This window comes from Cibotium barometz, chromosome 16, assembly GCF_041138505.1.
Source record: "Cibotium barometz isolate CiBa-2024 chromosome 16, ASM4113850v1, whole genome shotgun sequence".
In the NCBI taxonomy this organism is placed as follows: Eukaryota; Viridiplantae; Streptophyta; class Polypodiopsida; order Cyatheales; family Cibotiaceae; genus Cibotium; species Cibotium barometz.
This window is the reverse complement of record NC_141061.1, coordinates 27,066,669-27,092,671: the sequence shown is the minus strand read 5'-3', so window position 1 is coordinate 27,092,671 and position 26,003 is coordinate 27,066,669. Positions and strand designations below refer to the sequence as shown.

The window sequence follows — 26,003 nt, the reverse complement described above, 5'->3', positions numbered from 1 at the left end:
ACACTGTCTCACCCCTCCGGCATCCGATGATGGTGGTGAAACTTTGCAAGTGGAGGGTAGTAGCCCCATGGACCCATTCGCAAAGTTTCATCCACATCGGATGCCGTATGATAATAACGCCCTACCCAAACCCGCTATTTTTTGCATAGGGGGCCCTTGGGCCCTATGCAAAAAAAGTGGGGGAAGCACACTGTCCCGCTCATCGACGCCCGATGGTTGTGAAACTTTGTGAGTGAAGGGGTAGCAGCCCCATGGACCACTTACAAAGTTTCACCCGCATTGGACGTTGTATGATAATGCTACTAACCACATATCGAACACCGGGTTTGGGTGGCGCATTATTATCATACGACGTTTGATGCGGGTGAAGGTTTGTGAGTGGGTCCATGGGATTGTTACCCCTCCACTTGCAAAGTTTCACCACCATCGGACACCGAATAGGTGGGACGATGTGCTGCCACCCACTATTTTTTGTATAGTGCCCAAGGGGTCCCCTATGCAAAGAATAGCATGGCACCTTACATGTACAAACTTTATAGAAATAACAAACACAAAATACATAGTCCAATATATAAAACTTTATAGAAATATAAAATCACAAAAGACCTAGTCCAATTATAAATCAAAATTGATACAACTGGTGGATGTTATACATAGAAACATGAGGTCATAAATACAAATGGCATGTAGACTAGTTGATACAAAATCATGATGTGATATACATGTACATGATGGATAATCCTCATCTGAGAGGACTTGATATGCTCTAGGATGACATGCCCGCGACCTCCTCCTCGGCTCCTATACAACCAGCTCTGTAATGGTCCTTTGAGTAAGACGCTCCTCTGCCATGGCTAAGAACTCACCACATGTAGCAGAGGAGCTGCATCACAAAGCTCTTGGTCAATCACCTCACCTCTATTATCATGTCTCATCTCCCATAAAGAGAGGAGGTCAGGGTATATGCGAGAAACAAAACGACCACTTGTAGACTGTTCCATTGACCTGATACGTGCCTCAAGACCTCGGTCCACCAAAATCCTTGCTCTAATTGGGGTGCATAAAGCAACCTGTCAATCTTGTAAGATGAACTCATCGATGCGGGGGCCCATCGTACTCTCTGTGCCTCCTCCTCCTCTGATGATGAATCCATCTGTACAGGAATCTCAAAATCTTTAGGCATATCCTCAGCAATAAATCCATCATCTTCCATGATATCTAGGATAGCGTATCGATAATCAGCCCTACCGATAGGCCTCCGTGAGACAAGATCCACAATCATTGCTGACCCTGGGTACAAGTTGTCTATCCCCCAAAGGCAATATAGGCCAAAATCTACACTACACTGACACGTCTGACATCTCCAATGAGCGGACAAGGTAGTAAAGTTGAAACTTGTGGTGGAACCCTAATGTGTACCACCCCCAAGTGTTAAACTCCCCAAGGCAAACTCCACAATTTTCAGTACCAAAGAGTTTGGGAAGGGGATAGATAGCAATACTCGGCATCACACGATGGTGAGTTGCATCTCTGCCAAGTCTAGTCCACTCCCTCATGTAGTGCTCCACGCGATAGTATGTGATCCGTCTCTCCATGTACACCTCATGGACTAACTGTCTCTGGTGTTCAATCTCCTTGTGTACCTTCAACTCTAGAGTGAGCTGTGATACTTGTCGACGAAGCTCATCTAGCTTGGTATCCTGAAACGTGAAAGTGATAAATATTAAGACAATTACAAGAAAACATACTTGAGCAATGGGAAAATAATTTAAACAATGTTCTCACATGGCTAGGGGGTGCTGGTAAAGGTGATGCTACCCCAACTCTCTCCTCGGCCTAGTTGGAAGTAGAAGCCTGGTGTGAAACTGTGCAGGACCCTGCACAAACAAGATAAAATAGAGGTGGATAACTCCTCAATGTAGATATATACATCATAGTTAAATTACTCTAGAAGGCTTTTGGAGAATACCATGCTAGTGGTTGGCTCCGATAAGAGAGCCATGGCGTGTCGAATAGACTCTACAGCATGATGGAACTGGTGACCAATCTGCACACCTAGCTCATGCACGATGGCAAATGGTAGCATCTCCAATCCACGAGGTGTCCAAATTGCAGGTGGGAGATGCCTAGCTTGGTCATCACCAAGCCTACTATCCTGGTCTTGAAGCTAGCCCACACCATGGCCACCACCGGCTCGACGTTTATGATAATCTACCTCAAGCCCCAACACGAACTCTGCATATAAATGCTGTGCAAAATAGATCAGAATCTCATGAGATGATGGGGCAAGGCACTATAATACATCACATATCGCGGTAGAATTTGGGCTTCCATAGAGCTCTGCATGGGTGCACCAAGCCACCTTAATCAGCGCGACTCACCCATCCTCGAACGAAGAGCTGTAATGTCCTCTCTCTAATAGAGGACAGTTGGGATACCTCTCAATGAGACAAGCTGCGATGTACTTGTCCACCCTGTTGTGTCTTTAACCATGCTGTCAAAGTTGTCAAAGACTCTATGTCATCAAGAGAACATAGAGTCTCTAGCATGCCCTCCAACGATGCAACAAGATGCATGGTGGAGGGATGTGGATCTCTCTATTCGCAAAGTTGAGTGCATGAAGCCTCTAAGAGTGTGACCATCTCGGGGATGGTCTCTAGACGTGCCTCACGAACCATGACAAAAACTATAGGGTGCCACGCAACCGAAAGGTCATCTCTCTCTCTCTCTCTCTCTCTCTCTCATTCTCTCTCTCTCTCTCTCTCTCTCTCTCTCTCTCTCTCATTCTCAATAGTTTTGTATCACACCCAAGTGAGATGACTACTTGCTATGTAGGCATTGTTTAGGGCCTCTATGGGCTCTTTTATGTGCCTAAAAGGAAAAATAGGCCGTCGCTTGGAGGCCAGCTTATGTAGGCTTGAAACAATTTTAGAAATGCTCTTGCGGGCCATTGTAGTCTACATGAGGCAAGAGGGTCTTTTATTTTAATGATGGACAAAAGAACCTCATTTCTTTGGGAGCAATGATAGGTTGCAGGGTTGGTGATACATGCATATGTGCCAAGGGATGTGAGTGGTTGGTTGGACAATTCGCTAGTACTAGAATGACATGTAAGGTTACTAGGGGACTACTATAGAGTTATTAATAATGAGAACACTAGCTTAGGAGAGTATAATGTGTCCCCAAAATGTTGTTTTCATCATTAATTAATTAAACAAAGATGGGGAAGACACCAAGACTAAGGCATCTAGGTCACTGCCCAACCATAAAGCTTCTATGATTAAGTCTTTATGCATAAAGCCCTATGATTAAGTCTTTATGCATAAGGCCTATAAAGCTTCTATGCATAAAGCCCTATGATTAAGCCTTCATGCATAAAGCTTTGAGGCTTAATCATAAAACCTCTATGCATAAAGGCTTCATGCATGAAGCCATAATGCATTTTGCATAAGGCTTCATGCAATAAGCCCTTATGCATAAAGGCTTCATGCATGAAGACATAATGCATGTTTCATAGGCCTTCATCCATTAATCCCTTATGCATAGAGGCTTCATGCAATAAGCCCTTATGCATAAAGTGAAAGTTCTATGTCCCCTCCGTGTGTAATGAATTCAAGGGTACTAGCAGCGGAAGTAGTACTTCCTGCATGGGGCATGGTCCCTCTCTTGGGGCCTTGCCCACCCACGGATATCCGGACAAGAGACTAATCCATCAGCTCTTCCAAAACCAAACCCGGAAAAACTTCCTCGCCCAAAAAGCACGGGCGATTCCTCCAGGATAAATTTACTCTAACGTAGTCAAGAGCCTTAACTAACAGAATTGATCTGACTCAACCCGGAAGTCCCATAGTCAGATCAAGGAAAAGACTTGCACTTGGATCATAGAGACCAACATTTTTTTCCTTATTGCGAGGCACAGCTGTTGATTCTTTTCCATAGAACAATTTTTATCCGGGATTTACTTCATCTATCATACCATAACAGAATTGAGTCTCATTTTAGGGATCCATCAGTCCAGCAGTCCCGTGGGTTAGCCAACTGCCCAACCACTGTAGCGATGGATCCATTTAAGAATTTGGTTAGGTTTTGTCTCGGGTACGAGGGAAAAGAGTTCCTAGGTCCCCTAGCCAGATATTCATGCAAACTTAAAACTAGTCACACCACTTACACACCCAATATGAAATTGCCTTTTTCATAGATTCAGCTGTCTTTAAAACAATCATTTAATAGAACTATAGTATCACTGATCATTATCCTCCAAAATATCCGGTTGAATCCTAATTTCTAATTTTTCCTTTATCGGTGTACCTATGGCATCATTGGCAACTAGAACGCTCACCACCTATCCAATTAGGGGTCTTTTCGATAGTTCATAGCTCATAGTACCCAGCAATATATTCACTTATAAAAATCAAAATGGAATCTTCGTTGAAGATCAGCAAGATCAACCAAACAGATCCATATAAAAGAGCCATGGACTCATCCGTTGAGGACCAGCAAGGTCAATCAACCAGATCCATGCCCGAATTCAGAAAACAACTCTTACTCCTTGTTCCAATATCTTCCACGACGCATGTGTGGATATCTTTGGCGACCCAGAGCCCGAGCACCATATGGTCAGCACCCTTTAGGATTCTTTGCATGTCACCTAGCGCTTCACTCATAGGCCGCTTCCTTAGTCCCTCATCCACCGTACCGGAAGCTTGCCATTTAAATCAAACCGAGGCAGCCAACCTTGCTACACGAGACGTCCTCCGTTGACTCTTTGTCAGCTATTGCAACTTTATCAGATAGGTCTCCCACGACCTCATTCACAAGACGGTCAAAATGCTTCCCTAGCATTCTTGACATAAAATAGTCATTTAAAAATAGTCATAAATAGAGTTTCTATAACAAACTCTCATCTTTCCACATTGTTTCACATCAATCCACATCCATTTCATATGTATTCCCATTCTCATCCAGTCACATCATTTTTATCTCATCATATCTTTCCTCATTTATCCTCATCAGATCTCATCCACTCGCATCTACCTATATTCACATCTCATCACATCGCATTCATTCACATCTCATCCATTCATATCTGCCCCGATCCACATCACATCACATCACATCACATCACATCCATTTCACCTCACATCTATACATCTATCCCGATTCACATCCCATCACATCTCATCCATTCACATCACATCTCATTCATTCACATCTATCCTGATTCACATGACATCTCATTTATTCATATCACATCTCATTCATTCATATCACATATCATCCATTCACATCTATCCCAATTTACATCACATCCATTTCACATCACATCTCATTCATTCACATCCCGATTTGAAAAGATGCAGGAGGGGAGAAGAGAGTTTGAGCTCTTGCAAGCACACACACACTCACAAAACCCTAATAGAGAACACACAAGGTGAGAGGCTAAAATCTTCTTCTTCTTCACTCAACACTCAACACAACATATACAAAGATAATAGTACACACATATGAAAGGTACTCAACCAAATACATACTAGGGTTCTCTATAGTGTGAACCCAACTAAATGAGCTGGCGTTATAACTATACCAATCTCTAGAATGGCTGTCACACAGCCTGTCATCCCACTGGCCGCATATCACCCATTATCTCACTAACCATGCCAGTGGTGTAAGTGTGGCGCCTACACCCCAGGCGGGCCATCAGTGTCCACCGCCTCACTAGATGAGCTCGATATCTCAACACTCCCCCTCGAGCTCAACTCCATCTCATATACACCAAGCGAAGCCTTGAATCTGTGGTGCTTCTTTGTACCCAATGCTTTGGTGAAGATGGGAACATGAAGTACATCTGCTGGGCAATTGGATGAGCAGTGTCATCCCCTGTTTTCACAAAACCTGGTCTTTCAAGGTCTTTCATCTCCTTAAACCACTCCCCACCTGAAAATGTACCATACATCATCTTTATGTGTTGCTTCTACATTTTCAGACATGGCATTAACGACATGCTGCATAACAAACAACCTTTCATTATCCTCATTGTTTCTGCTCGAGGATGCATAGTTGTTTTGCTGCAATTTCCCATTTTGCATGTCAGCCTGCTTTTTATAACAATCTACCTGCACATGTCCAGGCTTACCACAATAAAAGCATCCACGTGTATCATTATACTGCCTTTGCCAATTTCCATGACCTCTTTGACTCCCCCTGCCTCTGAATTGGCCTCTTCCACCTGCGTGTTATTGTTGTTGTTGTGAATTTTGGGACTGTTGTTGTTGCTGTTGCTCGCCATAATTCTGATTACCTGTTCAGCCACCTCCTTGACCGCGTTCACGGCCTCCTCTACCTCGTCCTCTTCCTGAACTTGTGTAGAAGGCCTGTTGCTCTGAACTGTTTTTGTTTTGTGAAGACTGTTGGTCTTCACCCAAGCTCTTCTCTTCTATTATCAACATAGACACCAAATCTGTAAAATTGGGAATGTTTTTTCGAGTCTGAATAGACGTCTTGAATGCCTTGTATTGTGGCCTTCCACCTTGTCATCATCATCTACTGAAACATCAATAGATGCAAGGGATTCCACAATACCCTTTATCTTCAATGCATAGTCATTCCAGACATACTCTTTTTCTCCACAGTATAAAGTTCATTCTTCAACTGTATCTTGCGTGCCTCGAACAACTAAACAATAACGAGCAAAACTGTGTGTTGCCAGGTGTACTGACGTGGTAGCAGTGTAGAACATAGCTAACATAATAGCTGTGTCGTGATAATGTAGAGCAATACGGCTGTAGATATGAGACGGAACAGATCTGTATAGCTTGGAGATGGTGCAGATGTTGCAAGTCGCGTATAGGTAGTCGAACGGTAAGGTGTGCAACTGTCGAGGGGGCGAAGGCATGAAGTTGGCTTGGTGAGTGGCGTAATCAGGTGGAGTAGGCTGCGTAGGCCTAGACCATGCAGGTGTACTGATCAGCGCCAATGTGTCATAGCTGGGAAGGTGATACAGGTAGGTAGAGAAGAATGTGTATGCACATCCTTGGTGTACTGATCAGCGCCAATGTGTCATAGCTGGGAAGGTGATACAGGTAGGTAGAGAAGAATGTGTATGCACATCCTTGGTGGGTAGAGGAGGAGCCGTAGGCTCTGATACTATGTTAAAGCCTTGGAGCTCACATGGTGTGTGCAGGAGTAGGAGATTGTGTACGGTGTGATAGTGACTCAAAGTGAGTGGCAGTAAAAGCACAAGAATGATTTTCACGAGTACTTCTTTGATTGATTTAAATAAAAGTACATGGATCTTTTTATAGGATTGGCTGAGCCTTATCTTTGGCTAAATTAAATCACAAGAGATAATATCTACCTAAAAGGTACTGACATCATTGCCTAGCTAAAGGCTTAAGAGGGTGTTCCCATGTATACACACTTACTCATAAGAGTAGGGCTATACGAGGGTTATTTTTAGGAGGTAAACATACACACACATAAAGGGTGGAGAGAAGGCAAACTACGAAACCCAACATATTTGAGTAGCTACACGTGCATCCTCTTCTAAAAGGACAAGAGTAGATGAGCTCTTGGAGGAGGAGATCGGTTCTCATGCAGGGGTAGATCCCTATGATGACTAGTGAACCATGCAATTCTCTTGGCATTGTTTGTCATCTTTTTTGGTTCATTTCCAAATTTGTGGTAGAACTGATGTTTAGGACTATCATTCCTATTGACCTTTTTTGGCTTTGGCCTTTTCATATGGAGTCTTTTTTTATGATGTATTTGTGATGTTAGATGACCTTTTGGGTGATGTATTTTGGGCTTTGACCTTATCCTTCATGGCACTAGGAGTTTGGATGATACTAGGTTGTTGATTTAAATGAAGGGCTTCTTTTTTTGGATTACACTTTTTGTGGTTGTTTTGTTAACTTGCAATTTGATAACGTAATTACCTTTGACAAAGATATATTGTAGGCTTGATGCAATTGTAGCCAGCTTTTGAAAATACACAAGTAGGTGACCATTGTTGGGCTAGGCCATGCAACAAAAGATATTTTCCCAAGCATGAAAAATTATGCAGTCATTTCAAAAATCTAAAAATCCACCTTTCTTTGTAATTGTTTGGCCACGTGGAGAGGGACTAAGTTGTGTTTAATAAAGAGTAGATATAAACTTAGGGCTTTGTAATTGTTTGGCCACGTAGAGAGGGAGTAAGTTGTGTTTAATAAAGAGTAGATATGGCAGACAAAATGTCCCATTTGGCATATGGTGGGCTACGTTTAGAATGTGTTTTTGTAAAAATGCAATAATACAGCAGAAGAAGGAGAAACATGCAGAAGCATTGATATTTACGATGAGTAACCTCAAGAAACTTTAAGGCATGATATTGTAATAGCACAGGGACATCCTCAAAAAACATTATCATAAATAAGGCGTAGCTTAAAAACATTATCTTCAAAGAAGCGTGGCTCAGCCGACGGGATCAAAAAGTGGGTTTACAGATCAGGAATTGAGCAGCATGATTTTGTGGCTTCAATCTTGTTTCATTAATAATATCCACTATTTCTTGAGTATACCGGAAGGATATTACAGGGAATTGATGAGCAAATCCTAGTACTGATTGGAACACTGATGTATCTGCACCATTTGCAACCTTTACCTTGTCATTTTAGAGCGCCTTGGATGCTGCTTTTGCAAAGATATCGGCCTTCAGCTCTTCGATGTTAAGGCCAGAGGGACTTGATTTCTGTGCCTGACAGTGAGTCACATGAAACAATGAGATTTGACTAGAAGCCATAGCCATGATCAACTAAAAGCGAGAGCTGCGCGCGGTCTCTGAAACACGCGCACACAATTTCTAGTAGATCAAATAGTCATATTTAAACGCTCTAGATCTCTTACCGTTGCGCGGAAGGCGTAGAGCACACCATGTTCATGTTGGGAGCGGTTGGCACTGCCTACATCAAACCCTCGCTGCTCCAAGGTGGCTAAAATGGTTGAGAAGAGACCTGGCGCTCTCTCGTAGCAGCTCATGGTGATGTGGATCAGGTGGTCCTTGGAAACACATACTCTCACATGAGGTGCAGCTGCAGCTAGCTCACTTGATTCGTGGCGCAGCTTGTCACTCTCAGTAGGTAGCTCTGATCCACGCTTTTCTTGCTCGGCTATGGAGCTTCTAAATACGTGCGCCTTGGCCTTCAGCAGCTGTAGCTGCCGCTTCAGCGATCCAATGTAATGGCATGTCTGATCTAAGAGGATGCATCGATCATTCTGCACTCCAAATAATGCTACCATGGTTAGCATACAGTACTCATTATGCATTTACCACAACAGTTGTACAGTACCTGCGGTATGTCGACTGGAAGAATGGCTCGAAGCGTCTCAAAAAGGCACGCCATTTTCCTGCGGCGCATTGTCTCGCACACCACCTTTGCACAGCTCCCCTCACGTGCCTTCCTCCTATTAGCTCCACGTCCACCCCCATCATCTACACTGCAGCAGCTCCTCTTACGTGTCGTCATTTCATTCTTCCCAGCTCGAGGCTTCACAAAAATCCTCTTACGTGTCACCATCTCATTGCTCTCCCGTCCACCGTAGGCATCACGCTCATTGTCAAAGCTCCTCTTACGTGCCACCGTCCTACGTGGATGGATCCGGACAGCCACGCCGTCGTGATCATCATTACTGCCAGAGCTACTCTTGCCCTTATCAGATCGTCGCAGAGCTGACGCTTGCGTGGGCGTTTTCCTACGTGGCGTGCTGAGGCGGGCAAGTGGCTTTCCCACGTCATCATTTGGCTTGGGCTGCTGTTCCCATTTCAGCAGCAGCTGCCGTAGCAAGGTTGCGTCAAGCACACGTGGAGGGCAGCTGTGTGCATGGCCATCGCTACTGCTAGCATTGCATGTGGAAGAATTAGCATTATTCTTGATTATAGTATCACTAGACGCACCACTGTGGCTAGCGCTAGAGCTCAATTGGCCTAGCTCAACCCAATATTCAAAGAGCTCAGTCCAATCTGTAGCACAAAGAGCCTCATTATTACAGGATGCATTGCTATCTGCAACCTGGTGATCCTCAATCAAACAAAGCTCAGCATTCAAGGACCTAACACGGGCCATATTGATTGACCTTTATGAAACTTTATATTAGGCTTTAATAAGCTAGTCCATTTGACACCTTAATTTCTCTTCGTCCACCTAAAACCATAGCTTACCCTTAGCTACTAGCTAGCTAAATGAGCTCAATAGAGAGCTACGCTCTCCCTGAACTTACAAGTAATTTGGGCCTGCATCAATGCTATAACAGACTCATGAGCTTTGAGAGATGCTATTGCTGTCCATGGCTCTAACTGTGTAACGTCACATAGAAGCACTCAATTGGCCATGCTCTCACCTTCAGCTACAGGTCCATGAATTGAAAGCTATGCCTATAACACCATGAGGTTTTTCTTATGTGAAAGGAGAAAGATTTTGAGATCTAGTACTCTTCCTCACTACCTACTATAACACAACAATTTCTAGGGAGTGTGAAAGAAACATAAACACAAGTAAGAGAGGGAAGGCTATCTCTATCTCACACTCAGTTGAGAGCTTAGTCTATATAGACACTGCTTTTCTTTACCAAGGCCACCATTAACTTTTCACACCGAGGCAAGATGAAACTTAGAAGCTCATAAAGAAATGTATGTTTAGGAGTATGGACTCTGGAGTGTAGACAAAAATTGGGAATATAAGGGTGATATGGACAACGTATCAGTGTCAGGCGTTGGATTTAGAGCCCAAGTAAGGTGTGATAGTTTGATTCTATTCTTTGAAGTGTGCGTTGGGCATCAACTTGCCATCTGCGCAATCTATTTTGAGCTTCAACTTGCCATCTTGTGAGAGTTATCATATCAATAAATCAGGTCAAGTATATGCTTAAAGATACAGATACAATTGAGATATAATTTTCTTTAATACGGATAAATAAATGATTTGCAAGGGTGAGATGCCATCATTTCCACTGTGGGAGTGGGGGAGAACCGTAGATGTTGAGTTCTAACCCAGCAACTCCACGTGGGAGGTGTGGGTGCTCGTGCTGGGCCACGTACGGCCAACATATATTTAGTCTTATATAAAAAATATCCATGCAACTATTATACACACATGCCTCGAAATCTTAGAACCTGTTACTTAGGTTAATTCAATACTTTAGTAATTTTCTGAAACATTTGAAGCCTTATTCGGTGAGAGTCAAACTATGGGGTGCTTTTCACTCTAGACAAACGAGCCTTCAGCAATCCCGAACCTTCTAATCTTTTTTTTTTTGGAACACGTGACCCACGCGCCTTAGCAACATAGCACTATCTTGGTTGTAGCCAATAGTGTCCCTCAAAATATAATTTTACCCACACCATTACATCAATCCTTTTCACCTTAGTTTAAAGAGGAAATCTTAATTTTGAAAATCCCTTTTCTTCACACTTTTAGTCATATCATAATTAAATCTTAAGTTTTTGAAGGTATAATTTTTAGAAACGAACGAAATCTATATATTACCAAAAAATAGGAACCTATACAAAAGTTATAATTTTGAAAAACTCTTTTCTTCACACGTGACTCTTTCAGTCATATTATAATTCAATCTTAGGTTTTTGAAGGGGGATAATTTTTCTCTTGTCCCATCAAAGGCTTGTTTGAAGATTGAATAGTACGTTCTAAATATGTGCCTTAGCTTATCATCCAACCCATTGGATTTTGGAAAGACTCGCATCCAAAGAGATTTCAATTCGTAGAGATAGAAGGTAAAATAGTGTAATTCTAAAAAAAATTGTCGCTTTAATTTTTTCACAACCACTAGATAGAAGCTCAATCTACGTAATAGGCACACTCTTTTAGAGTTGCTTACAAGTTGCCCAAATGATGCTACACTTTAGATGCATCCATAACTACTTAAACTCTTTTACCTAGATCCTTCAAGGTGATGAGTTTGCCACATGCCTTTTTTTTAACAATTCACATTAGGAAGTCTCTGAAAGGGCTTCTTTATTTTGTCCTCTAGGATTTTCTCTCTCCTTCTAAACTAATAAAAATTAAACATGTCACCCCTTAAAGACTCAAAGCGCCACATCATAAAATAGGCCTACAAGTTGAAATAGCATTATTAGAAGATTGCAATCTTATTAAAATTATTACAAAAGATTTGTGTTTTAAAAATGCACCATGAACATACTCAATTTTGAGTAACACCTAGAATCGTCAAATACAATCTTAATCTCCATATTTCATCATCCTTTCTCTTGACTTTGTAAACCCACTTAGGACCTGTTGCTTTCTTACCAAGAGGTAGATCCACTATATCACAAGTACCATTTTTTTGAATGGCTTGAATTTCATCATGCATGACTTTAACCCAATTTTTTATTCTCTTGAGCCTCTTCAAAAGACGCAAGTTTATCTACATCATGTAGCTAACTAAGAAGCGAAAACTTTGTAATATCTTCTCAAGAGATAGTTCTAGCATCAGATCTAGTTTTGCTTTCTTACCAAGAGGTAGATCCACTATATCACAAGTACCATTTTTTTGAATGGCTTGAATTTCATCATGCATGACTTTAACCCAATTTTTTATTCTCTTGAGCCTCTTCAGAAGACACAAGTTTATCTACATCATGTAGCTAACTAAGAAGCGAAAACTTTGTAATATCTTCTCAAGAGATAGTTCTAGCATCAGATCTAGTTTTGCTTTGTTGTACACATAAGTAGACAACTTGCTATCCTACAAGGTGCTTCTAACCCATTTTGGCATAAGGCTAAACTCATTGATTGCTGGTTTTTCAATATACATTTTACTACCTTATTATCAAACTTAGTTCTACTTTGTGCTGGCACATGGTCAACTGCCAAACAACCAAAAAACACATGTGTTTAACCTTAAGTTTTTTGTTAAACCAAGCTTCATAAAAGGAGTGAAGGTTTTAAAAGCTTTAGTGGGACACCTATTCAACACATAGGTAGCATAAAGGACTTCTTTTATCCAAAACTTGTGTGGAAGCTACTAGCCTTTAACCATGCATCTAATTATCCCCCAGAGAGTCATGTTTCTTCTCTCAAAAATACCATTTTATTGTGGCATATAAGGAGCTCTACATTAATGCTTAATGCCTTTTTATGCCAAAAATCTTTGAAAGCATTAGACAAATATTCTCCCGCTCTATCTGTACAAAGGGTTTACACTTTTAAACCAATTTCATTCTTGACTAAAGTAAGAAAGCGTTGAAAATGAGTGCTTTCATGGGGTAAGACCCAACCCAGCTTATTTTCTTTTGAAATAATGCTAAATAAATCATTAGATGAGTTGCTCGCCATACTTGACTACTCTTGAATTTGAGAAAGAGACTAGATAGTGAAAATAGCTTAAAATAAAGTCACCAAATGCTGATATCAGTATGTTAAAAATCTATAGCTAGATCAAATGATTGAAATCTATAGTTAAATTGGATGATTGAAATCTTGAATCGGATGAATGACTTAGAATTAAGTGATGAAATTATAACAATAGAATTGAACAATTGAAGTTCTAGATCATATGATTATTGAAGTAGAGTCGAGTGATCAAACTTCACTAGAATCAGTGATTGAATATCAAAAAATATTGATCGATCAATTGGTGAAGATAAATCGAGTGATTGAAGAAGTTGGATCGTTGATTGAATTGGTTCTAAATCACACAATAAAATCGTGCTAAATTTGATGATTTATGCGAAGAATTGGGCGATTGTAAAATTTGGATCACCAATCGAATTGGACATTGTCAGCAATTGCAGATTAGTCTTATCTGCCATCGTGTCAAGCTAATGGTGAAGCAATGAGTTAATGAAAATATTGATAGAGGATGGTATCAAAATGGACGCTGAAGTGACAATAGAGAGAAGATGATGGCTTTGACATAGTTGAAAACAATGTTGATGGACCAGATTGTAGCTTTGTAGAGAGTTGGAGACATTAAAGAAATCTTGTTGAACCTACCTTAGTGATGCCGACTATGACCACCATTGAAGATGTTAAATGTTGCTTTAATGATGAATCCAATAACTGCAGACTATAGAAGCAAAACCAAGAAGCTACCTCCTTTACTATTGGAAGCAAAACTAAGAAGTCACTACACATAGTCGCCCTCAAGTACAACATTGACAATGCAATTACCTTCTTCATTATTATGAGTGAAGCTCCAAGTATATAAGAGAAGCTTCAATGTAATCTTTCCAAGGAATCCAAAGCTCCAACAAGAAAAGCATCAATGGTGAAGAACCTATGAGATTAAATTTTATGGCATTGCTCCAATACCATTGTTAGCTCACAATGGAGTTGAACTCACACACACACAATGCTCAATGAGATAAGAACACAAGGGTTTAGAGTGTGAGAGAGAATGGCTAGCTCAAAGGGGAGAGAGACAAAGCTCTATGCAAGTAAAAAGGGGAGAGAGATGAAGCTCTTTGTAAGTAAAAAGAAGAAAGTACGAATGAGAAGCAACCCTGAGCAATTGTCATGGTTGCTTATATACTAGCTAATCCTAAGGTTCTCTTGCACACTTGGATAGCTATGGGAAAAAATTCAATGGGAAATAAATGCCCATGGCATCAGTACACGACCTCATTGTAGTACTACCATAAATATGTAACGAAAATCCTTTTCCTTTTAATATTTGTGAATGGGAAATAGTTAAGAGTACAACATGACTTTTTGAAGAATGGCATTCTGAGATAGGGTGAGAGATTTACAAAAACAAAATTTGTGAAAGAGGCAAGGATCTACTTCTATAACAAGTTTATGTTTCTTCCACTAACTTAAAGCCTAGAAAACTTAAAGATTTGAGTCGTCTTGCAAATTTTTGAAGTCAAGAATGGGCAACTCCATGAACTCAAACTATGGAGATTTTCATAGAAAATATATAATTTGACATTAATAAAAATATAAACACCACCTTACATATGTTTATTTTTAGGGGGATATATATATAAATATAAACACCACCTTATAGATGTTTATTTTTAGGGGATATAATTTTTTCCCTCGTGGTCTCACCATTGGTATTATCATCTATATGGCTGTCGATTACTATATCGGTATAACTAGAAAAACGTAAATGGTATATTTGTATAATTTTTTAGTAAACTTTAAATATTAGCAATTGATTTACATAAACTTCATAATGACTATTCATCTTCTATAAGATCCATTTCTTCGAAGATATTGATTTCTATTGACATCTCTGTATCCCCTACATCATCCAACATATGATCTGAGGTAATTCATTAGCATCCATGAAGGGTCGAGGAGATACTATTAGTTGATTTGCTAGAAGTTGATGAATCTTCATCACAAATCGATATTCATCATCATGAATTTATGACATCATCATGAATTTATTCGTTATAATCAGGAGTGTAATTTCTAATTTGCAAATCTTGGGTTTCATGATCTAATAATTCATTAGGGGGTAGGGTATGATCGTCTTCTTCCCTTAGAGATTATGTAAAGAGTTTCGAGTCTCTATCTTTAAATTTATGTTTTCTACAAGGAACATCTTCAATTACGTGTACCACCATTTTGAATTTGAAGGGTCTTGCTAGTAAATTTCCCATTAAAAGAAAAATATAATACATTTTTTTGTTATTTTGTCACTAAGCGCATGCTATAAGAGATAAAGTAAAAGAAGGTAAGCTTTATAGAAAAGAATACATGCTCACATTGTTCTTATAGTACAAATGTATCTCAAAGATATTCCCACAACTTAGTGGAGTAAATTGTAACAAATCCACTATTGGCTCTTCTCACAATTACATTTGGACCATTGGTTAACATTTTGAACCATTGTATATCGAGAAAAACATGTTAAATTCACTAAATCTAGCTCTAATTATGTTTTATATAATTCCATAAATAATCAAGATTGGGGAGAATAAAATAATATGAGTCAATTCCATAAGCTTGACTTTCTTATAGAAAGTTAGCCATTATTCCAAAATCAAAAGTTGTTCTTTTCTTATCTATTTTCTCCCACACAAAAATGGCATTTGTGTAACCATAGAGCTCCAAAGTTTTCATACTATACTACACATACTAAAAAAACTATTAAGAGATAGTTATTTTAACTATATGTTTAGGTAGCTTATTTCTAGATATGGACCACTCACTGCCAAATCAATTGGCGTGACGAAACGGCCATCATGGAAATCAACAACAAAAAGGCCATTATCCTCTTGTGTCCCCAAGAGGAAATCATCCACACATCCTCACCCTCAACCGTCCTTCCACCTCACACCCCCTCCTCATCACCGGCAATCTCTCCTATTCCCCCACCCCATGCCTCACCAAAGCCGGTCGATCAGCCACCACTGTTGACACCACCCACCACTGACAAACAAGCCTCACCCCATCGACATTGCCCCCTCACCTATACATCCTCGACCACCCACAGTGCAAGCACCCTGACCTCATATCTTTATCATGAGACAATCAATGGTGGGTGCCCAAGAATCTTCTAGTCGCTCAGGGATTCTACGATGGCTACACATATCTATGGATCCCCAAACGGCCATCTCTAAAACCCAAGCGCAAAAGGCCAACTAAGCCAACAATAACCAGCCCTAAAACCAAGCTTCAACGTTGGCTAGTCCCCGACCACTTGTACGAGCACATGGCTACTATGAAGGAAACTTTCACCTCTGGCTACCCAAACATGCTGCTTGTGCTCATCCACCACAATAACTCCCCAAGAACCCACGATAAAACTCCCCACAACCACGAGTTCGGCAACCCCAAGCACAACGAAGCCAACAACACTGGGTACCTACCAATGTTCTCAAAGCACAAGGCTTCCATGAAGGCAACACACACGTGTGGCTCCCCAAGACATAATCAAAAGCCTCTTCTCCGCGTCCACAACCACCTCATAGCTCAAAACCTCATCAACAAAAAATCCGAAAGCCTCGCCAACCATAGACCTTCATCACTTGGGAGTGTTGGGTGCCCAAATGTCTCTTAGAAGCCCAAGGCTTCCATGATTGCAATTCCATCATTTGGCTCCCAAGGCATACCCCTCAGCACTTCGCCCAAACCACACCCACTAGGCTAGTAGCTCTCCAATCGACAAAGATGGTTTGGTGACCAACGGGCAAGCAAGTTCCCTCCTCCTTGACAAAATCCTCCGGACTTACCCACACCCAACCCATGGGCACTCCAAAGCTCAATTCTCCCAACCCTTTCAACCCATGGAGCCTCATCCACGATGCTCCACCCAGCCCCTCGACTTTATCTCCAAACCAAGGGGGAGTGCTACACATGGCTGAGCTTATCCAACCACTCAAAGATAAACTTAAAGGTAAGCTCACAACTCTAGCCACATGGGCCACTTAGTACAAAACCCTCTTTAGGGTTCTTGACCAATAAACACATGTCAAAAAAAGGAAACAAGGGGAAAAAAAAAGAGAGAGTCTCTAGGTGATTAGGACCATGGGCACACCTTTTGTCCTTGCCCATGCACAACACCTACAAATCTCACTGGGCTCTATCCTATGTGCACACACCGCATAAAGCTTCATCATTGATAGCCACCAAGTACATCTCTAGATGGGGGGACCATGGTGGATGCAAGCCTAGTCCATGGTACAACCCATCGCTTGGCTCTTCTTAATCACCCCTATTGCACCCGAACACGCTTCATGTCTAATTAATCCTACCCAAAAATTCTTCTTCGGCTTAGCACCTTTGGATCCTTGACGTCAACTACCACTCCTATCAAAATAGGATCCTAGAGCTCCAATGACAGAAGAAGACAAAGCATAAAAAGAAACAGAGAGAACAACACAATAACCTGATGACTCAACATCCACGGGAGCTTCATGAACATCGCGATATATAGCATCTTGGAGGGCAGCAAGAAGTCTCCATGCGTTGTCGTGACGTGGGCGGTGTCGCTGGGAAAGTGCAAGACTTCTGGCTGTGAGAGTAGCTTTAAATTCCAGCAAGGAAACACAAACACATAACTCTTCAAGGAGCATAAGACATCTCCATTTTTGATGACATGTACATGTGCCAATTCACTTCAATACATCCCCAAATTCAGCTTGATGGTTGCATATAAATTGTGTATCAAGTGCATGATCAGATCCAAGCATAGATCTCCTGACCCTTTATCCAAATATCATGTACATGTTACATATTGGCATCACATAGGCTTTGACAAGTTTCCAATACATGTGAACTTGCACATCACATAAATTAAATGGTAGAAAGAATATCTTTAGATATTTTATGTGGCTAAATCAGTAAATTGGTATTTACCCAAAAGTAGATGTTTATCTGAAGAAAATCCTTGTTAGAACTACACTGAATGATTAGACTACGAGAGGGACGCACAGTAAACCTACTTGTCCATCTCTCGATCTGAATCAAGCAAAAACTTCATGAACAATTCCAGTTCCTAAATACAAAGAATAGACCACCATTGGTTAAAACTAGTTTTCCTTTAACCGAAATCACCAAGAATCTAGTTGGACAATCAGTCAAATGATGGGTAGATTACCCTAATGAGAGATCAAGGATTCTCATTATGAAATTGGGAAATTAAAGAAAAAGGGGTTTTTGTGAAACCAATCTCAAACTGGGGATTTTACCTGCATAGAATCTCTATTTTCATTTAAAGGATTGTTTTACGGTAGAATGCTGGAGGAAGCATTTGGCATGTATTTTACTAAGAGGAGGTTCGTCGTTGCAACTGGCAGGGAGTTGTCGAGGGACATCACTCGCGGTGGCAAACCCTGCCGAGGTCTTGACAAGCCTCGGTATGGTTAAAATGGTGAGCTTCCAATATACGATGGGCGAGGACTGACGAAGTGGTCCCTGAGTGAAGTGCTAGAAGACCTAAGGAGGATCCTAGAGGGTTCTGACCAATGCACGGGCTCAGGGGTGCTAGGACACCCATGCGTGCATTGAGGAAGATTCGGATGGAGTAAAAGGAAAAGATTTTTGTGGATCAAATTTTGATACTAGATCTCGTTAATTGGCCAGCTCTGATCTTCAACGGAGAGTCCAGAGGACACATTTTGTAATACAATGGACTCAAAATTTTGGAGGATGATGATCAATTATATTATGATTTCTATTGAAGGATTGTTTTAAAGCCAGCCGAATCTATTATAAATGGCAATTTCATATTGGGTGTGTACGTGGTATGCCTACCTTAATTTTTACATGAATCGCTAGCTAGGGGACTTGGGAACTATTTTCCTCGATACCCGAGCAAAACACAACCAAATCTTTATAAAAGAATCCCACCAATACAATGGTCGGGTGGTTGGCTAATAGGCTTGATTGGAGGATTCTTGCGAAACAATTAAGATGCGATTAGTTATGTTAGTTAGATTAAGTTTTGAGAAGACGTTGTTTTGTTTGGGAGGGGATCAGCGGCTGTGCCTCCACCATGGAAGAAAAAAGCGGTGATTCCGTGGACCAAGTGAAAGTCTCTTCTTGATTAGACCATGACTTCAGGTTTGGTCAGATCAATTTAACTAGTTAAGACTTTGACTTGTTAGAGTAATTCCCTTCTTAGTAGAAGATTTTTCCATGGTGGAATTGCCCGTGCCTTTCGAGCGAGGGGAGTTTTTTCGAGCTTGGTTTCAGAGGAACTACCGGGCTAGTCTCTCGTCCGGACATCCGCGGGCGAGGCTCTGAGCGTGGATACCCGCCCCACGTGGGAGGTCGGTGCTCCTTCCGTCGGTCGATGTCCCCGGAGGGGGGTCTCACAGCGCTGGTATCAAAGCTTTGTTGAAAGCTAATAAGGAGAAATGAATTCTTATCAAAAATTGAAAATAAAAACTTAGAAAAAGCATTTACATATTGTATTTTCATTTCGTAAGCTTCATTAATGAAGATTTTTAATCAAAAAATTTCATTTTATAGATGGAAGTTCCACACTTATCTAGTTTTCCCGACCTCACCGAGTCACAAGACATGATTGCCTTCGCCTTCGAGCATCTCATCTCTTCTGCTACAACTCGAACAAGCCAAGTCAGACTTGCAGGCCATTTTGAGGATCTATATTTTCCTGACCCCAGCCGGAGAGATGGTAGCACAAGTGGTTTGCAAGGTAGTATGTCCATGCCTCGTGATGCTGAGCCAGAATCTCTCACTAACCATGATTCTGATGAAGCTGAAAGTGATACATTGTGTTATATTATATCTCTCACTAACCATGATTCTGATGAAGCTGAAAGTGATACATTGTGTTATATTATATCTCTCAACGCCTCAAAATTTTAGACTTTCTTGCCAAATCTGTCTATAGCCCAGTACCGTCCTCTTATGGATCTCTCGAGGAGATTTTGACTTCTGGAGCCGAGTAGCTCTATGTACATATTGCAACCTTTCTATAAATAAAGAAATGTTCTGTGGAAAAACTCCCTGTTGTATAAGTGATTGTTTATGGACGAACTGATAAAGCAAAATCTGTAGCAAAATCTGTTACGGGGCATATGTCATAGATCTCCAATAAGATTATTTATCTTGTTTAAGAAATTATTTTCCAAACCTCTTAAGTCTTATGATCTCGTGGACGATATCAAAAACAAAATTTAATAATATATCATTTTTGGCAGAATCATGAGGCGAGGAAACCATGGCCGTCAGCTAGACCCTCTCTCTAAAGAGGAAGAGCTTGACCCCGACATTCGCAAGGCTCTTCATAGAACTCAGCCACAGGACCCTTCAAAGGTGAAGGGGAGAACATGGGCGAGGCTTTGGAGAAATGGGTGGAAGCTATGGAAGAATACTTCGATGTCACAAGCTACAAAGAGCAGACCAAAATGGCTCTTGCCAAGCTGAAAATAATGGAAACAGCCAGGGTGGCATGGAGGAACCATTGTGACACCAACCATCTAGACAGGAATGCCCAGTTCTGGAACGATCTTAAAGCCTATTTGAGGAAGAGATTTTGTCCCCCCGGGTTCTTCGTCGAAACCAAAATGAATGAATTTTTAGAGCTAAACTAGGGGAGTAAAACCATCAAAGAATATCAATAGGCATTTGCTTCACCAGCTCTAAATGAAGAGCAACTTATGGCCAGGTTTATTCGGGGAATGAACAAACCCTTAGACACACTAGTGAAGAATGTCAAGCCAGTGTCCATATGGCAGAAGCTGTTAGAATGGCAAAGGATTTCGCCAAAGCTTTCATCATAAAAGTCCTGCCAAAGCCAGCTCCCTCATCCTTCAAAAGATTCTAGAAATTGGGAAGTTCTTCCCATCTTCCGCCTCCAAAGAGACACTAAGGTCTAACCCAGAATCTAGAGACGGGAGGCTTCAGGAATGAAGGAAGACCTTTCCCTCGAAGTACTTTATTAGGAACTCCGGCTCTCTCAAGAATGCAAAGGGAAGAGCTTCGAAGTGAGAACAGGTGCTTCGGATGTCAAGGGTTTGGGCACCAGCTCAAAGATTCCCCATCTCCTTTTGCGGGTAAAAAGGAAGCGAGGGTCCCAGAATTCAGAGATAGACTTCTTCATATTAGTCCAATCAAGGTCCCCCACGCCAAAATTAGGGTAACCCTAGAAGAGTGCCAGCTCAGCCTGCAGCCTCCATGCAAAGCAGTCTCCAAACTCCCTCCCAAAATTGAAACAACCTAAGAGAGAGAGTTCCACCTCAGACTGCAGCAGCAGCTAGAGTAGTCACTATAGGCTGATGAAGTGGAGGAAGAAAAAGGACATATCTATGTAGCAATAGAGCATCAGGGGATTAACCGTCAATTTTCAGTCCTCCACACTCCAGCGTAGAGTACCGGGGTAAGCAATTCAAGCTTCTGATTGATTCTCGTAGTACTCATTCTTTTATTTCCCCAAGATGTCTACGTAAATTATTATCGAGGGAGCTGGCTTTGGCGGGACTTTTACATGAAAGTTCTTCCAACCTTCTGCCTCCATAGTAGAGACGGGAAGCTTCAGGAATGAAGGAAGACCTTTCCCTCAAAGTACTTTCTCAAGAACTCTGACTCTCTCAAGAATGCAAAGGGAAGAGCTTTGAAGTGAGAACAGGTGCTTCGGATGTCAGGGGTTTGGGCACCAGCTCAAGGATTCCCCATCTCCTTCTATGGGCCAAGGAAGCCAGGGTCCCAAAATTCAGAGACAGACTCCTTCATATTAGTCCAATCAGGGTCCCCAGCGCCAAAATCAGGGTAACCCCAGAAGAGTGCCAGCTCAGCCTATAGCCTCCATGCAAAGCAGTCTCCAAACTCCCTCCCAGAATTGGAACAACCAAAGAGAGAGAGTTCCACCTCAGACTGTAGCGACAACTAGAGTTCCACCTCAGACTGTAGCGATAGCTAGAGTTCCACCTCAGACTGCTAGAGTTCACTATAGCTGATGAAGTGGAGGAAGAAAAAGGATAGATCTATGCAGCAATAGAGCATGAGGGGAATAACCGTCAATTTTCAAACCTCTAGATTCTAGCAGAGTACCAGAGTAAGCAATTCAAGCTTTGGGTTGATTCTGGCAGTACTCGTTCTTTTATTTCCCCAGGATGTCTCCGTAAATTAGTCCTAAATCAAAAATAAGGGAAACCTATGCAAGTGGAACTGGCCAGTGGTTGAAAGATTCTTTTCACACACCTTGAGACAGACCTTATTCAATTTTAGCCTAGATGGAAACGTAACAGAGTGCCAATTCAAAGTCCTACCCTTGGGAGTCTATGATGGAATCCTTGGATTGGATTCGCTCCATAAGAATCAAGTTGATATTCATTGGAACCATCTCTTTCCTTGACCTTCACGGGAATAAAGTTCAAGGAACTGGAATTTCCGGATCCCGAGTGAAATTGGCAATTTCATATTGGGTGTGTACATGGTATGCCTACCTTAATTTTTGCATGAATCGCTGTGGCTAGGGGGGTTGGGAACTCTTTTCCTCGGTACTCGGGCAAAACACAACCAAATCTTTATAAAGCAATCCCACCAATAGAGTGGTCGGGTGGATTGGAGGATTCTTGCGAAATAATTAAGATGCGATTAGTTACGTTAGTTAGATTCAGTCCTGAGAAGACCTTGTTCTGTGGGAGGGGATCAGCGGTTGTGCCTAGTTAAAGGAGGAAAAAAGCGGTGATTCCATGGACCAAGTGCAAGTCTCTTCTTGATCTGAGCATGTGACTTCATGTTCGGTCAGATCAGTTTAACTAGTTAAGACTTTGACTTGTTAGAGTAAATTCCCCGTTAGACATTAGGAAATTTTTGAGGTCATTTTGGGGCCTTGTAAGGAAGTTTGACCGGAATATTTCCTCCAAAAAGGGGCACCGGATAAAACTTTTACTAACGAACTCCAAATTTGTCGGACCTCACATATTTAGATTCTACTCTTCAAAAGCTATCCATTGATATATAACACGATAGGGTTCGGAGAAGGGACAAGATAGATACCTAGAAGATTCCTTTTTGCTTGGGGAAGATTCACGGGAGGGATACTGCAAAAGATTGACTACAAGTGGAGCTTGGCAAACCCATATTCTCCATGTGGAGTACCCAAGGGATGGAGAAATCACATTATAAAGCAAGAGGGGCTTATTTCAAAAATACAAGACATGGAGATGGAGCTTCGGCAGGAGGAACATGTACAAACTATCTACACGCACAAACTTTGGAAGGGTATTGGTTAGGGAGGAGCGAGCCCAACAATCTAAGCTTGCGTAAGAGGCATGCAAGGCTGCAAAAAGTCATGCGCGGCTTTAATGGTTGCAGCCCATTGCTCCCGTGAATCTTCCCCAAGCAAAAAGGAATCTTCTAGGTATCTATCTTGTCCCTTCTCCGAACCCTATCGTGTTATATATCAATGGATAGCTTTTGAAGAGTAGAATCTAAATATGTGAGGTCCGACAAATTTGGAGTTCATTTGCAAAAAATTTATCCGGTGCCCCCTTTTTGGAGGGAATATTCCGGTAAAACTTCCTTACAAGGCCCCAAAATGACCTCAAAAATTTCCTAATGAGATTTTCCCATGTTGCAATCGCCCATTGTGTGGATAAAATAGGAGCTGGTAATGTGTACATACGTGTGCATGGCGTGTGTGAAGGTTTTACTTTTGAGAGCATTGCCAGGTGTACAGAGTAGATGGCATTGATGTGAGCATGTGCAAGCCTGTCCGGTGAGAGGTTCGCTGGGGTTGATTTCAGCAGTTCGGTCGTCTTGAAGTGTGTGGGCATCCAAGAAATACAATGGGCATTGTAAGCTGCATTTGAATGTGTGTGGAAGGCATAAAGGCAATTAATGATAAGTGGGCCAAGGTAGCCTTTAGATTGATGTGAAATGGAAGGAAGGGCGGCCATCCATTAGGAGAGGAGGAAAATAAGAAGAATAATAATATTAATGTGGCCACATGGCTGTTGATGCTGCCGCCAGCGAAGGAGTCCAGAAGATACGAAAACGTGGAGGTGGCGGGTGATGCGCGAGCTGCTGGTGGTAAAGGAGAGAGGCCGTTGTGTTATTCGGGGGGTTCTCGGGCATGTGCAGCCACAAGCGCGTGCAGAGGAGGGCAACTCGTGGGCTGCAGCCAGGCTGACAGAGCCATCGTGTAGAAGCTGGGGACTTGTGAAGTGCAGCGAAGAGGCTGGAGGGCACCAGCTGTGGACGCCGACGTGTGACAGGTGGTTGGTGAGCGTGGAGGTGCAAGGCTGCTGCAGGTGCGAGAGGAGACGGTATGTGGGCTGGTTGGTGCAGTGAAGCTGGCAAGAGCTAACTGGCGCAATGTGGAGCGCAACCGTGTGTGGGTCAGGAGCGTAGCTTGAAAACTGACGGGCTAGGTGAAGCCTTATGATGGCTGGTGATAGAGGGGCTATGCAGTGCAGCTGCTGGCACTAAGTGGAAGGGTTGGTACAGCAGACAAGTGGCTGGCAGAAAGGGCGACTGGAGATGCAAGGAGCATAGAGGTGCTGGCGTCAAGGTGCAAGGCGTGTAGAGGCCGCCTATGGGCAAGGTGGGCGCAGAGGCAACAAGGTTGGCGTGGATGTGTAGGTCAGGCTGACAGAGACAGGTCAAGAGGAGGCCGCCTTGTGATGACTGGTGATGTGGAGTGCAGCTGATTAGCGCTGGCCTGACGGGTAGCCTACGAGAGGTGGTGTGGAGCGCTGCAGTGTGTGGGAGAGCTTGTGAGTCAAAAACTGATGGCTGGCGCATAGCAGCTAAGGCAACTAGAAGAGTGTAAGGCTGGCTGAGGTTCTGTAGAGAGACACCTTTGGGTGTGTGTCCATCGGGTTGTTTGGGGGCCGCCGGTGGCTAGCGACCAAGACAGTGGCCAGTTTTTTGTGGAGAAATAGGGCTGGTGAGAGACTGGAGACTTCTCGTGTGGTGAGTAGCCGTTGACACAATACAGAGGGAGCCGCCAAAGAGAGGGGTGATAGCAGCGAAGGTACACGGGCTGGTGGTCTGCAGGCATAGAGAGCCAGAGAGAGAAGGTGTGTGTGTGGTTTTTGTGGATTTCTACCTCTTCTGGAGACTCAGGCCAGAGTTGTAAATTCTCTTGATTAGCTGTGTGGCTGGTGTTTGGTGATGCTAGAGAGTTCTTTTTGTTTCTTTGTTTGTTTGGGTACAAGTTGAGACAGCCAGATCTGAAATACAAGTCTTGTTCATGCTCTTTGGTCTGGTGTTCTGGTGTGTTTATGTGTGTGTATGGAAGTGTGGCATCCTATAAGGGCGTAAACAGCTTTACCGCTTCCGTGCCATCACTTTTTGGTGCCTCCACAGAGGACCAGATTTCCTCTAGTTTGTGAAAGAGAACAGGGGCTGTGTGAAGCAAGATTTGGAAAATGGCTCAAGATTTTCCGGAGTATTGGGGATTGCCACAGGAGAGTGCAGTCAGGTTTCTGGAGAAGATGGAATTTACAGCCTTGATGAAAGACAGGGCAACCCCGGAGATCCTCTCTCAGATTTTGACTTATTGCTTGCAGGGTGATGCAAAAACATGGCTACAGATGTTTGTGACTACACATAGGAACATTCATCAACAGGATC

The 26,003-nt window shown here is 42.3% G+C and overlaps 1 protein-coding gene across 1 annotated transcript; it reads right to left on the bottom strand.

Moving 5' to 3' along the window:
- Nucleotides 1–8,471: 8,471 nt before the first annotated feature.
- Nucleotides 8,472–10,446, bottom strand: LOC147630507 (uncharacterized). Its single transcript, XM_086810006.1, has 3 exons — nt 9,327–10,446; nt 8,884–9,252; nt 8,472–8,734 (listed from the first exon to the last, which is right to left on the bottom strand). Exons 1-3 carry the CDS (start codon nt 10,098–10,100, stop codon nt 8,651–8,653), a joined length of 1,227 nt encoding a protein of 408 aa, XP_086666132.1. The 5' UTR covers nt 10,101–10,446; the 3' UTR covers nt 8,472–8,650.
- Between the last annotated feature and the right edge of the window lie 15,557 nt (nt 10,447–26,003).

Bases quoted from the DNA above. Each gene is read 5' to 3' on its own strand.
- LOC147630507 (XM_086810006.1), bottom strand. From the start codon at position 10,100: ATGGCCCGTGTTAGGTCCTTGAATGCTGAGCTTTGTTTGATTGAGGAT. The intron at 9,253-9,326 runs GTACTGTACAAC...TTTGGAGTGCAG, and splicing joins TTCCAGTCGACATACCGCAG to AATGATCGATGCATCCTCTT. The intron at 8,735-8,883 runs GTAAGAGATCTA...ACTCACTGTCAG, and splicing joins TCTACGCCTTCCGCGCAACG to GCACAGAAATCAAGTCCCTC.